We start from the raw sequence: 16,141 nt of genomic DNA, 5'->3' as shown, positions 1-16,141 counted from the left end.
CGATACCTGTGGGCGAGAGAGCATTTTTGTATAAGAAATAATGGCAATAAAAAAATCCTACCACGGACGCATTAATGGTCACGTTTTGGGTATAGGTACGCCAAATAAATAAATAAATATGAAATACAAAAAACGCTTTGAGGCATCTTTTACAGCATTTTCATTAAAGGCTTATTTAGAAAGACTCCGAAATGAGATTCAAAGTTGTCTCATCCCATACGTATGTAAGAGGGCGCTTTATAGAGCATAGGAATCAGTTGAACATGCATTACGGTAATACACAATGTAAGCGAGATATCATTACGAAAATCCGTTTTTTTTTTTTGGGGGGGGGGGGGGGGGGGGGGGGGGGAGGGTAAAATGGAGGATATTAAGAGAAATTGTTTGATGACTTGATATATGGATTAGGGATGCGGTCCTCCTTTCAAATGTGAATTTATCCGGAAGTTTATACGACAATGCAATATCAACGATATTAGGGCATAGCTCTTAAAACGTCCACAGAAGAGGAAAGCAAATGTTTATTTCCGAAAGATTAAATTCGATTACAAGATCTCCCAAGGTCAAAGTGAACTACACGTCATCGCCCACGTGACATAGATCGGTGTCACTCGTGGTCACACCTACCAGGTAAGGAGATGAGCAAAAATTCACTTATTTTAAAAATAAAATTTACCTGTGACAGACAGTTAGACAAACTGCATTTTGTACGTTAGCAATGGCTCAGGAGTCTCTGGCGAGTTTATTTGGTCTTGGCAATATTTGCTGTTCATAAAACAGGTAAGTATACAGATAAAGTTTGTAAAGCGTACATACATTTTAAATGTTTCTGTTTCACTGAGGCGGAGTTTAATTATTTTGATTAAAGGCTTTGTTTACTCAAAGTCATTGAAGCGGAACACAGTTGCGTTGACATTGTAATATTCAACGTAAATGTAAATTACTTTGCTTTTGTCTTAAATATATAAGCTGTTTAAATTATCAAAAGAAGACGTTAAATTTGTACTTGCTTATGTGTTCGCTGTGTTAAAGAGTTGAAGCTCGAATATAGGGCAATCGTGTAGCCAGAAGTGTCATTTCTTCAATTTAACATTTTTAATATATTTTCTTACATCTCGTCAAAGTTGATTTATTTTTATATATAATATGTACACATCTTTAATTTTATGCACTAACCGCTAACCAAGGTTTTAAAACATAAATCCACATAATCCTATAACTGTTAGGTTGTACAGCCGATGTACAGTACAATAGGAATATATACATGAGGAAATACATTGTTTTCTGCACATTTAAATATTGCATAGTCACAGATAAGGATGTTGTCATTTTTGTTTTTGGCGGATATATATTTTCATAATATTAATTTGGTGGTTGAAAATATTATTTAAATACATGCACATACCGTTATGTCAAGTCCAGCAAATGATTAGCATGTCATCTTCCGCGATTGGCGCAGATTTTAACAATGTTTAAAGTTTTTGTTTGTTTTGTTTTTTTTTACTCTAAATTATGCTTTTCGTCTTTATATCTTTCTAAAACACACTTTGTGAATTACCATTGTTTGATAAAGAGTTATGGCGCATATTAGCATGTTTCGACCTAATGGTGGCTGTTAAAAAAAATGTCGAAAGCTAGGTTTCTTAATACAGACCTTAAATCTATAACATGAAAATAGTCTTCTTTGCGGAAAATGTGTTGTTGATTGCGATGGGTATTTCATAATATGACCGGTAATCTGCATCATCGGGCTATTTGCAACTTTCAACGTGGGCTTTCCGAAATTCTAAACTATTTTTTTGACATAGCGCGCATAGGAGGACCAACTTTTACAATGTCTCATTTCATTCTACGTTTCCTAAAATGTTATCCTCCGATGCGCTGGTACATGTATTGAAATAAACTCCCCAAAAAAGCCACAAAACAAAATACAAAAACAAAATGTAGTTGATGCAAGTTGATAATATAACTTCGTTTTCCGTCATGGTTGATTTAGCTCATATGGTAAAAAAGGTTCGGAGTTCGAATCACCAAAATTTTTCATTTTAATATCCTATGTTACCTACTAGCATTTTATTTTGTTGATCACATTTAAAAAATATATTCAGCATTAAAATGATAAAAACGTGGGGATAGAAAATTTTCACTTGATTATAAAAATAAAAATAAACGATTCGCTCCGAATCCGTTCAAAGCAAAATGTAAACAAACTGTCATGTCGGCAAGAGACATTCATGGGTGGGTGATGTAAAGTTCCTAATTATTCAGTCAGTTTTACTGTATTTCATACGGTAATGATTGACAGTATATACAGCTACGTAATGTTTTCGTAATCCGCTGACAACGCACAGCCGAGGTGTGGTGTCAGTGTTGAGTTAGAAATGTGTTTGTGATCTGTTTAAGCTTTAGATATTTTGATGTAATAGTTGGCTGAGCGTGGATATTTGAATAATTTACACTTTACGTTGTCCGATAAGCAGTGATGGTAGACACTGCATACATGCATAATTGGAATTTATTATTCGAGTATTGATGGTGACTGATGACATTTCGTTGATCTCGTCAATAATGGTAAGGGTCTAAAGTGTTGATATTTAATAGGCGATAATGGAAACTCCAAATACATGCAGACATGCTTTTTTCATTAAGCGACTTTTCTGAAGGTCAAAACAACGTCCTATTGTAGTCCATTCCTAATTTTGTGCTAAAAACATCTCCAAACAGTATAGAACAAGATACCCAATATTAATTAAGAATTTTGTGAAAAGTAATTAATTTATTGACAATATCGATCGGTATGCATTTTTTTTTTTAAGAAACACGTTCCGCCACGTATCATCAACAACACCTACGTTGTAATCTTCAGGCTACGACTTTCTTTCCTGATAATTCTTGAAACACTTCGCTCACATGTCAATCTCTTGATCATCAGTAAAGTTTTTGCCCTCTGCTTTTAAAACACCAAACAACCAAGTGTGCTGGAGAAGTCTTATGTTAATATCAGATTTCTTGGTTTTGATGTCTCTCCTAAACACAACTTCACAACCCGCATCTACATAAATATCTCTCATTGCGAGAACGGTACTGTAGTAGGTGTTTAAAATCTCCGTCAGATACGATATTGTAAATAGGATAAAAGCACATTAATATAATACATGTATTTCAAATCACGGACACAGATTACTCGAAGAAAATGTAAAACATAATGTCAAAAATTGGGGCGTATGTAGTGTTGTTGCCAGCTTTGTTTAGTCACTATCAGGTAATATAATATGATATATCGAATATTACGTCCTTATTATAATTAAAAGGACATGGTTTACACATGTTGGCATTACTTAAGGATTGTACCTCATTTTGACCGCGTTTATGGTAGTATATTCCCACAGGTGGCAACCAATTAACATTTCCTATGGTTAGCGCTCCATAGGATATGTTTGTTTCCAGACCCGAAACCAACACTTTGTACAAATGGTAAAACTTTGGCAGCATTAGGGTAAGTTATAAAGCTTTCTATACTCAAAATAATTTTGAATGTACTGAATAGTAAAAACATTCAAAATGTCATTTGTTACCAAAATAATGACGTTGTTTTCACAAAAGACATGTACTTAAAAAGATATCTTACCGGCGGTATACTTTCTGTTTTAGTATTAAGTTTATATTTCCAACTTTCCGATTTCGTTAAAAACAATATAAATATTTTTAACTGTTTTATGAAAATCTGCGTCCTTAGTTTAGTCAGAGACAGATCTATACAATGTATATGTCTCTGTTTTAGTAATTTAGTTACGTAATAAGTCGAGTAGACAAGTGCATCATCGATCATTTTCGGTTAAATGCGAAGCCAAGGAAATCAACTTTGGAGACATAAATCAATGTATCGGTGCGTGTATAAATCTTTAGGCCGACCCCTATGGGAAATAAACATTGCTGGAAACCATACCTTTCAAAGGCAACCTCCCAGGGTAGGGTCATAAATGTATCTCGATATTTTCCTGAAATAAACATTGTGTGACGGTCCGACAGAGCTATCGCCACCCCTCCAGTAGTGATAGCGACATTTAAAATATAAATATTCCTGACTTTACGTAATGTGTCTAGTATAATATTTTTGGCATAAGCCACAGTTCTCAAAGTTATCGAATTATTAAACTCAAGAAGTCAGAAAGAATTGAATTTGTTAGGAAGATTTATTTCAGAAGCCTATGAACGTAGAATTGTGTAAATACATTATTACTGCAATGTATTTTGTAAGTGCTGCTCTCTGTCCGATATTTTTATGTGTTTATGTTCAATCTGTCCGTTATCCGCCTGTTCCATTATTTTGATACATGTACAGGTGTAAGGATTAACCGTTCAATTTCGATATACCTTAGTACATATAACTACATATTAATTCAAAGTATTATCTAAGGATTATATGTATGAAATTTGATATCATTACTCTAGGTGGAAAATGTGTACCGCTTTAGTATTATGTAACATGTACACTGTAGAGTATGAGATTTTGTGTGAATGTATCATGTATATGTATATATACGTTTGTTAAAAACCGATGGACCGAAAGGCCTAAGGTAATAAAAGAATTGAATTGAACAGACATCTACATAGTACACATTACTAAGATTCATTTAATGTGCAGGGTTTGTAGATCAGGATGGACATCCAGGTATTTTTTTACATCGACAGTTAGGTTTTTTTTAGATGTGTGTTCCATATACTGCCACCGACTTTCCTGCATTGCTACTTAATATCTTCTAATGAAACAACAACAACATACGTGTTGTATCTATGATTACCCGTCACGTAGAAGCACTGGAGCGGCATTTAATCAGCAAATTTCAATACACTTAACACTTACAAATGCAGAAAGAAATGAAACTCGGCTAGACATCGCTTTCGGATCACATATTTCAATAGCAAAAATGAATCTTAAAAAAAAAAAAAAAAAAAATAAATAAAATAAAAAAATCGCTCATATTTGATAGTAACAATCATCAGTACAGTCAAACCTGTCATATGTGACCTTCCAAGGGAGCTAATAAAAAAGGTCACACACGGCAGACAGTCTCGTAATCCAGGTTCAAGGAAAAGGACCCGAAAAGGCAAATACTTAATTAATCTGTCACATATATCAAATTTATAAGATAAAATTACAAATACGAAAATAGGATTTCATAAGTCATCAAATAAAATAAGATATTATCGAATCTCTATTAAGATACTACTGAAAGTAATTTGAGAAAAAAAAATAGAAATAAATAAATAAATAAATATCCCACTTAGTACAAAGGTGATAAAGGATTTATTATTTTTAATTTAGTTCAAATTCTTTTATTGTCATTAATATTATTTTTCAAATACGTTTAGTATGGCAATACATATCACAATAATTTTGCAATCTAAAGATAAAAATAATAGTTGGAATGACTTGTTTGATTATTTCCAGTGTCTGATACATTTAAAAAAAAAATTGCATTCCTGAATTCCTGGTCCGGATATCCGTCCTGATTATTAGTAACGTTACTGCATTTCCTACATCATAACGGAGACTTTTATTGGCTCATATCTGCACTAATGTCTCAAAAAAGAATAAATATAAGTTTAACAGTATATCAACTGTTTATACATTCCCATTTTTGTATATCTTGCAAGCATTTTTTTTGTATTTCTATCAGTCAACACTTCGTGAAAATCGTCTAAATGGCTAGAATGTCCATTCGCCCAATCCTCTCCTTGAGGAGTGGAAGACATTTTTCTTGAGACTGATTAAGAAATTCCATGCATATCTGAAGTATATTTTAATCCTTAAATTGGCCCTATTTCTTCTTGATCATGACTTGCTTTCGTTTTAAAACTCAGGAAGACGAAGACGCTAGAAATCCGGTATTCAAGTTTACGCTTTGTGGTATAGGATATTGTCGATTTACATTTGTTGTTTTTCGGTTTGTACACTCATGTTGGTAGCTTCTAATGATTCGCCTAACTTCCTCTAACATTGAAAATAAACAAACAAAACAAAACAAAGATATTCGCCACTTCAGAAAATAAAATAAATTATCATATACAAATTCTTGTTGAAAAAAAATCTATCTTAGTTTCAGACCCCGCGCATTGGAAACAGCTAGCACAACATGACCTGAACAAAGCCCTGAACCGGAAGTTGAACACCAACAAGGCGCGCAACGTCATCTTGTTCGTCGGAGATGGGATGGGCATTTCTACCGTCACAGCGGCCAGAATTCTCCGGGGCCAAACACAAGGTGCCACGGGCGAGGAAACCGTTCTGGAGTTCGAGAAATTTCCTGACATCGGTTTATCGAAGGTAGATAAATTAGCTGTTATGTATGGATGCTCTTTGTTATTTAGAATAAAACAACCTTTTTTTACAATGTTCATGTAGATAAAGTCTTAAGTTATGAATGGCTTGTGTCACTGCGCAAATGATTCCCCTAGTTTTGTGCTTGATGTCAAGCCACTTAACAAATTGTAATGAACAGTACAAATACATGCTCCGACCTCCAGTTTTGTAATTTTCTTTGATAAAGTTTATTTTTGCATACACCTGACCTATATACAAGTCATCGTTATGTATATTAAACCTACAGACGTACTCCAATGACCGGCAGACGACAGACTCCGCGGCCACGGCAACCGCTATGATGTGTGGACAGAAGACAAACTACCATTTGGTAGGACTCAGCGACCAAGCCAGAGCTCAAGACTGCTCAAGCGAACATGGAAACGACATACCTTGTACCTTTGATTGGTTCCACTCCGATGGTAAGACACCACGTGATGTTTGTTGGGAGCTTATATTGTAGGGACATTGACGATGTACTGAGATGGATTTGTAGATAGGAGTCGGTTACTCTTTTAAGGGCCGCGGTGGCCGAGTGGTTAAGGTGTCCCGATAATTTATCACCAGCCCTCCACCTCTGGGTTGCGAGTTCGAAACCTACGTGGGGCAGTTGCCAGGTACTGACCGTAGGCCGATGGTTTTTCTCCGGGTACTCCGGCTTTCCTCCACCTCCAAAACCTGGCACGTCCTTAAATGACCCTGGCTGTTAATAGGACGTCAAACAAAAACAAACCAAACAAATCTTTTTAAAGTCCCATTGACACAATCCCTATAGCGATGACATTAAACAACCGATGAGTGTATTGCTTATTTACAATGTACAGCTTATCAAATTTAAACAATAGTGCATCATATTCATAAAGTAAATCAGCGATGTTACGTATCTACAATGTAGAGTCAATCAAAATTAATAAACAGTGTATCATATAATTACAATGTTAATGAGCGATGTTACTTGTGTACAATATAGAGCTAATCAAAATTAATTAGCGGTGTTACATATTGACAATGTTGAATTAATTAGTTTTGTTACGTATTAACAATGAAGAGTCAATGAAAAATAATGAACCTATATCATGTTTACAATATTATTCAGCAGTGTTAAACGTATGCAAGATGTAGACAATAAAAAACAATATTGCGTTTTTTTTTATAATAGATCTTAAAATAACGACGAAACATCTTTTCTAGGTATACAATATTAAGTTTTGTTCTTTCTGTGTCAATCCGCCATTACAGGACGTTCGGTGGGCGTGGTCACCACTGCCAGGATCACACATGCCACGCCTGCTTGTGCGTACGCAAAGTCCGCGTCACGTAATTGGGAGGGAGACAGTGACATGGTGGGCGTGACGGGAGGGTGTAAGGACATCGCCTATCAGCTCATAAACAACAATAGTTATGCTAAAGTGAGTATACCAACTCGTCCACGACATATTATACATCAAAGTTAGAATATCAACTCGTCCACGAAAATTTATACATCAAAGTGAATATACCAACTCGTCCACAACAATTTCTTTATCAAAGTCAGTATACATGTACCAACTAGTTTACGACAAATCATAAAAAAAAACAAAAAAAACAAAAAAACAAAAAGCAAAAAAAAACAACAACGAGTATACCAGCTCGTCAGCGACAAATTATACATCCAATGGAGTATACCAACTCGTCCACAACATTTGTGATATCAAAGTGAGTATATGGAAGCGTCCATGACAAATGTTACGTTATAAGACTGCAAAAAAGTCCCAGTGAGGAAGGTCATGGGTTTTGTCCTTCGACAGAGGCATTCCTGAGCTTCTAAAAGGATAGTTGCTTCTCCTGCTTAACTTTCAGCGTTTTGAAGTAGGACGAATGTTAGGACAATGTCAGTGAGTATGATGTTACTGGATGTCTTCGGCATTTAAGATTGCACGATACATTTAACATCAGTTCCATGCTATCAAAGGGAGGCAATCATGAACCACACTACCACTTACACACACGCATACACACACAAAGGGGATGTTGTCCTTTAATATGCAGAGCTGTTGGTAACACGTTAACCAATAACTGACCCAGATCAAAGGGAGCATACCAACTCGTCCAGAATTTATCCAGAGATTGTATATTTCTAGGTTTTACTTGGCGGAGGAAGACAGTTCTTTCTTAGCATGAATGATTCCGATCCAGAGCTGAACCACACCAACTCCGATAAACAACGTCTGGACGGGGTCGATCTAACACAGGTAAATGTTTGTTCTCAAAGAGGACTCAAATGCTTAAATTAGGTTTCTTAGTTTGTGAGAACAACTATCAAATTATGATCAATAACCTTTTGAAGTTTTCAAAATATACGGCGTAAATATGGGTTGGGATAGGGTAGGGGAGGGATGGTGTGGAGGTGTGAGGTTGAGGCTGGAGGTGAAGGGCTGTTAAAAATGATTCTTCTATTCATTTCTTGGAAATTAGGTAATAGAGTATTTTTACGCTGAACCAGAACGAGGGTATTTACCTCCTACCAGTGATATAGCCAGTCAGAATAAATGAAATCAAATTCGGTTGTTTCCGTAAGTATTCGTGTGCATAGCGCACCTGGGTGGATATCGGCGTGGATGTCACGTGGTGTAAGGCTATATAAGGCATGCACGTGGATAGTGCGCTCTTTCGAGTTCGTTACTCACCGCATAGCAGGGTTATAGGTTTGTTTTTGTTCTGTGTAAGAGGGTGTTGACATTGTTATTTTATGTGAATAAATGAGCAACGAGCTGTTATCCCATTTATGTGTTTGTTGTTCATTTGAATTTAATTATTTTATGTTCGGATGAATGTAATGAGGGAGAACATAAGATGCTTTTATTTGATCCTACCGTCCTTTAGCGAATATCTCACATTATGTTTGACCAACCAACGGGGTTCGAAGAAGAAATATTAGCTCGACTAAAGCTGTGAGCGGATTACGATACATCGTGTCCGAATTTCGGTGAATGTAAATTTTAGAATTGCAAGTTTTTTTTCTTAAATGTCAGCTAGATACTGTTTATCCTTTAAGGTTTGGAAAGATGACAAAGAGAAGAACAATTTATCGGCTAAATATGTATGGAACAAGTCACAGTTTGATGCCATTGACCCACGTGACACTGATTATATACTAGGTAAGTAAGACTTTGTATCTATACCTGTGACAGGGTTAAAACCTACTGGGTATACCTCAATATCTTCCTCTAAGAACCAAATTCTTTAAGAGTGTAGTACAAGTTTTGGTAAGGAAGTCCTAGCGCGCGTTCCTTTATCGGGTTCGTACCAGTTGTAGCAGCACTAATCTGCTGTACTCATATTGGAATACAGCAGAACCGAACCGGTTTTCGTGGATCATTTTTTCAAAGGTACCACTTGGATCCAAGATGGCGAACTGTGATTCTTCATTTGTCGTTCAAACGTTAAAAACGAGATGGAAATTCTCATTGACGATGGTTGATTTAAATTCATGCATGTCAATGTTGCAGGGACTATTAAGGTACATGTATTGATTTTAAATGCGTCAGGTTGTAAAAAAAAAGAAATCAATAGGTTTTTGATGTTAGGAGCGATCGAAAATTACAAACAAAATGATACCATTACCAAATGTCATTGATTTTGTAGTGAAATTGCTCCTTGCGAAAGAGTGGAAAGGACAATTGTTTTCAGATAAGAAAACAACTTGTTTGCATCAAACTGTGTTGGAACCGTCCGCGGAGTGATAGTCCCCATGGGACGTTGAAGATACATAATCGGTCTTGAGTTCAAATAGAAAAGGATGCAAAATCTTACCAGATTTTGTTTTGAAATTTATATTTCAGTAATTATGAAACAAGTTATATCAATAAGTCATTCTTTTTGGCCCAGGTGGAAACACGCAGGAGGTTTAACGTTTGAGCAAATTTGAATACCAATTAAAAATCAACAGAGCTGTAGGTTGTCTTGTTGAAGAGAACCCGTATCGCCTAGGATACACATTTACCCTGTTTCTTGTTAAGGCGAACTTAAACATCTGTGCTTGCTTACCATTTACAGGTCTGTTTGAGGCTGGCCACATGCAGTACGAATTGGACAGAGACAATGGAACTAATGGAGAACCATCTCTAGCGGAAATGACGCAGAAAGCCATCCGAGTACTTCAGAAAGACGAAAATGGTTTCTTTCTACTGGTTGAAGGTGATAATAAAATAATTATGATTTTGCTTTACATATTTACTACTTAATTTCATTTCATACAAAAAAAAAAAAATATCTTGTTTCAAAGTGATAATTTGAATAGTTCCCTTTTTCCACATATAAGAATACCACAAGGTGAGCCAATTATACTGTCGTTATTCGTCTTCAATCTATCATATACATGTAGTACAATACAATAATATAATATATTTTATTTAGATGTCAAATATCACAGTACAAAGTAATTAATGATTGGTAATATTCGCAATCAGAAGGATGATATTCAGGGGATGTCGGCTTATCATACACTATTGAAGTATGATCTTGAATATAATAATGATTATGATAACAAATGAATTTCATATCAGTGTCACGTATAAAATCATCATAAAACCTTGGTCACATAATTACATCTAAAAAGAATTGATGGCCGGCCAAATGCTGACATTTGAAACTGTTGAAATTGCAAAGTACTTTTGTGATAAAATCAGATACACGTATTTGTGTATCACTAGTATGACACACTGTTTCTCACTTCTCAAAGGAGCACGTATTGACCACGCCCACCATGACAACAACGCCAAGCGTTCACTTTACGAAGTTCTAGCTATGGAGGACGCCGTAAAGATGGCGACTAAATTGACGGACGAGCGAGACACCCTCATTATCGTGACAGCCGACCATTCACACGTCTTCAACATCGCTGGATACCCAGAACGAGGCAACGATATATTCGGTAAGTATATACAAACGAACCATAGCCATGTGAAAGAGCTGATACAAAACTACATTCCCGTCGAGTGCCCCGACAGGATTCGAACCTGGGTCTCCGACATGCTACGCAATAGCTCTATATCCTGACCCAAAGAAATCATACTCCGTCAATTGAGTGACAGAGACCGTATTTAACACTATGTACAAGTCACAATGACCCACTCCATCAGCTGAGTGATGGAAGCCATATTTAACACTATGTACAAGCCACAATGACGCACTCCACCAGCTGAGTGCCAGAGACCGTATTTAACACTATGTACAAGTCACACTGACCCACTCCGTCAGCTGAGTGACAGAGACCGTATTTAACACTATATATAAGTCACACTGACCCACTCCATCAGCTGAGTGACAGTGACCGTATTTAACACTATATATAAGTCACACTGACCCACTCCATCAGCTGAGTGACAGAGACCGTATTTAACACTATGTACAAGTCACACTGACCCACTCCATCAGCTGAGTGACAGAGACCGTATTTAACACTATGTACAACCTACAATGACCCACTCCATCAGCTGAGTGACAGACTGTTTTTAACACTATGTACAAGTCACAATGACCCACTCCATCAGCTGAGTGCCAGAGACCGTATTTAACACTATATATAAGTCACACTGACCCACTCCATCAGCTGAGTGACAGAGACTGTTTTTAACACTATGTACAAGTCACAATGACCCACTCCATCAGCTGAGTGATGGAAACCATATTTAACACTATGTACAAGCCACAATGACCCACTCCATCAGCTGAGTGCCAGAGACCGTATTTAACACTATGTACAACCCACAATGACCCACTTCATCAGCTGAGTGATGGAGACCATATCTAACACTATGTACAACCCACAATGACCCACTTCATCAGCTGAGTGACAGAGACTGTATCTAACACTATGTACAAGCCACAACGACCCGTTTCTTTACAGACATGTACATGGTCAATGTGACTTCCACGCAAATAGTATTTTATTTTGCGAGAGTACTGGCTTTGATAAAAAGTAATGAATATAAATGGCCAATGTGGTCTTCTGATTTTCAAACAACTGAAGAAATTACTGTATAGAAGAACATAAGGATGTTATGGAGACATTTCGACTTGATTTGCATATTAATTATAGAGTTCTCCATTTATCGTGTTAAAGGAAACAGGAGGTAATTAACTGTCTTGAAGAAAATCGACTATAAGGAAAGATTTACGCGATAGCGTTACCGTAAATATCCTGTAAGTGTGACCACAGGGAGACATGTTGTCTTCAGTTTATATGCTTCTTTGTACATTCGACATTTGCATAGCATTTAAATTATAAAGTCTGCGTGATTACTCATGTCATTTCATACTTTTAATTTGATTTTCATTCCAGTTTCTGCAAAAAGTAAAAAATAAATAAAATATAATAGATAAGTCGAAATGCTAATATTTGAGTTATTGATATGTCTCTTAATGTCTCTTGAGGTATATATAAACGGTCAAATGGTTATATCAAAATATTTTTCACTCTCTATCTGGTTGAATACAGACGATAGATCAAAGTACTTTAAGTCTGAAACCGAAAGCATCCCAAAACACACATACGCACTCACCACACGCATGCATGTCCCACGCACGGGAGGCCGTCCTTAAATGACCTTAGCTGTTAATAGGACGTTAAACAAAATAAACCAAACCGAACCAAACCAAACAGAAAATAACAACATAATACAATGAGAATATATGAGAAGAGATGTAGTCGGATAGGGAGATAATGTTAATTTTGGCTTCTTCGCGAGACTTTCTATTCTGTACCGGACACACTTTAGTCGCCTTGCACAATAAAATAGTGTCATACAGCAGGCATAATGTTTATCATCAATGCACTTTTTACACAAGGTGTTTATTTTATCACCATTATTAACGTTGCTTGTTATACGCATTTAATACTCTATTTCTCCCAGGCGTGGTCAGTAATGTTGGGGATGCAATAGCTGAAGATGGCATTCCTTTTACAACTCTTCTTTATGGTAACGGAGCGAGTTACGATTGGGGAAACAGGACAAACGTATCGGCCATAGACACAAGTAAGTACCATCTACATCTGGGTATCACAGAGAACATGGCATCATGGGGAATAAAGATGTTCTACTGTATCTCAGTGCGGCATTCTCTACTAAGGCAAAAAAAAAAAAAACCCCAAAAAACTTAGATTATCTTAATATTTTCATGACTCACAATTAGATGATGTCATGACTTTATGCTTAGTTACCATATCACAAACATATCAATTATCAATTTTGTCGCACAATCGTAATGCAAAAGTGGTGACGCAGGACTGTATCCGGGTCTCTATGACAACATTCGGTATCTAACGACAGGGACGTATGTCACATGTTAAAGGAACAAACTAGTCCTTATTTTAAAGTATGTACAACCTTTAAAGCATATAATGCAATATATCTATAAAACACAGCAAAGTCGTGAAATGAATGTACTTTTATTCATTCCTTGCCCGCTGGCTATTTGTAGAAGTACTGTTTTCATCGAATGAATACATACTGTAAACGACCTTATTTTCGCGGTGACTAAATGTCACGTTTTCATGTCTTGTGACATTTTTGTGGCGATTTAATTTCGTAATTTACTGTCATAATAGGTTTAAAATACCTATGATTGGAACTGTTTCCCAACGATCAATTTTCGAGAATTTTTATCGTTCCAAAAATGCGCAAAGATAAATCGCACGCGAAAATAAGTTGGTTTATAGAAGCTGTTGCACAAAATTATACAAAACAGTCACAATTCATTGGCTCTATCCCTGAAACAAATAAATGATATAAAATTATGTTTCCGTTGGTATTACAGCGTAGAAGATTATATATAACTCCATATATTTATTTGGTATACTATTTTCTTCTTCCAGCACACAAAGACTACCTTCAGGTGGCAGCAGCTCCGCGAGAATCGGAGACTCACGGTGGAGAGGACGTATCTATCTACGCACGAGGCCCGATGTCACACCTGATACACGGCGTGCACGAGCAGCATTACATAGCACACGTGATTACGTACGCCGCTTGTGTCGGTGAAAATTCCCAACGTTGCGAAAACCAACCAGACACAAATCTCAACGCAGCAAACAGCAACAGTCTAAATTATCTGAATGTTATTTGTGTTATGATATGCATATTGCGTTTGTATCACGTACATTTGTGAAAAAAAATGTTTACATGAATTGATTGAAGGAGCATTCGACTAAGAGATTTATCAAATATCGTATGCCTATTGAAGTTAGCATTTCTATATCTATTTGTGAAAAGATGTGAAAAAAGGGAAAAAAAGAATGAAAAAAATGACACCCATCTAGGATGATTCCGAATATAAGCAGGTTGTCCAAAGTTCGCAGGACTTTTTGATTGTGTGCAGCATTGAGACTCCAGAGATTAGAATGGCATTTATAACAGTATAACTTCCTAAGGCAATGTGAGGTTTCTCAGAAATACCATGTATGAAAATAACATCATATTTACTCCCCGGAAGTAACCGTGGGCGTTTAGTGTCACCAATCGCCGTCCTCCCATCTTTATATCTTTAATTAAACATTAGGAGTGCTCATTCAATCATGAATAGAACTAGGATGCGAATATTGATCCTGAAAGGTTTTGTTTATGAACGGTTGGCAGTAAAATTGGAAAACATTGGCCTTGTTTTTAGCGTAAAATTCATTTCCAGCGAAACAGGAGAGGGAATACATACTCATCTCTGAATGGCATGTTTCAACTGGTTTCAAAGCTGATGAGATATCATTTTCGCCGATATCGTACCTGATAACAACAATACATTTTGTAGTAATCCGGACCCGTCACACCTTAATAAATGAGTGTTAAAAAGAAAATCCATGTCATTTTCCTAAATAACTTTTGACGTGCTCAAGAAAGTGGTGAAAAACATGGTCGGCGCCGACATGTTTCTTTACAAATGCACGATTTTGGAGGGGAAAGATTGTAACAGCCGTGACTCACGAGCGTGTATTATTGACACGAGAGTGGATTACTGGCAAATAATACGCGGATTTAAACCAATCAAAATTGGCGTTGCATAGCAAACGTGGTAGAATTCCTAATAATCTGTTGACGTGCTCAAGAAGATGGCCTGATTATTGCACTTATATCGAACTTAAACAAATGAAACATTTCGACAATAAAAGAAAAATATTTTTAGCATTTGGGTTTAGAAAATTTAGTATTCAATGATAGAATATTACTTAATGGTAGATTTGTCAACACAACCTACTGGCATCATCAAACATATTTTGTCAAAAATACTACACAATGATATGTATCCTAGTACAGTGGAACTTCATTAACTCGAAGTCGACGGGACCACGAAAAAACTTCGAGTTATCCGAGTGTTCGAATTAAGCGAGTTATCGTTTTTGGTGAAAAGTTTGGTCAATATTTGTCAACATTATATAATCATTATAACTTCGCTCTGTCGCTCATCAGTTTAGTGTGAAGACTGGTCAATACATGTAAATATATATGTAATGTTTCGTTATGTCACTTGTAATTTGGTGTAGTTTTGCCGATATACAGTCATGATAAAGTTTATTTCACTAAGTCACTTCAATAACGATCTGATGTGCAAGTCATGTTTGCAAAAGGTAAACGATAAAACGGAATTCGACAAAATAACAAGTTATTAATGTCAAAACAAATAACCTTTTAAGTTTAACACAGATTGCATACAAAACGTAACAGAACCATTACCTTTTATTGGACATATATAAAATACTGTTTGATCAGCCTACTTACTTTTTATTGATAACCACGCCATTTCCATGTG

The 16,141-nt window shown here is 36.2% G+C and overlaps 1 protein-coding gene across 1 annotated transcript; it reads left to right on the top strand.

The window, feature by feature from the left end:
- The first annotated feature begins 676 nt into the window (after positions 1 to 676).
- On the top strand, positions 677 to 15,188 carry LOC117314704 (alkaline phosphatase, tissue-nonspecific isozyme-like). The gene is made up of 10 exons (XM_033868791.1): positions 677 to 780; positions 6,102 to 6,328; positions 6,612 to 6,786; positions 7,604 to 7,773; positions 8,485 to 8,595; positions 9,399 to 9,501; positions 10,400 to 10,540; positions 11,085 to 11,276; positions 13,258 to 13,380; positions 14,220 to 15,188. Exons 2-10 carry the CDS (start codon positions 6,215 to 6,217, stop codon positions 14,510 to 14,512), a joined length of 1,422 nt encoding a protein of 473 aa, XP_033724682.1. The 5' UTR covers positions 677 to 780; positions 6,102 to 6,214; the 3' UTR covers positions 14,513 to 15,188.
- The last annotated feature ends 953 nt before the right edge of the window (positions 15,189 to 16,141 follow it).

Source organism: Pecten maximus, chromosome 16 (genome assembly GCF_902652985.1).
Source record: "Pecten maximus chromosome 16, xPecMax1.1, whole genome shotgun sequence".
NCBI classification, from domain to species: Eukaryota; Metazoa; Mollusca; class Bivalvia; order Pectinida; family Pectinidae; genus Pecten; species Pecten maximus.
This window is presented reverse-complemented; position numbering and strand designations above follow the sequence as displayed.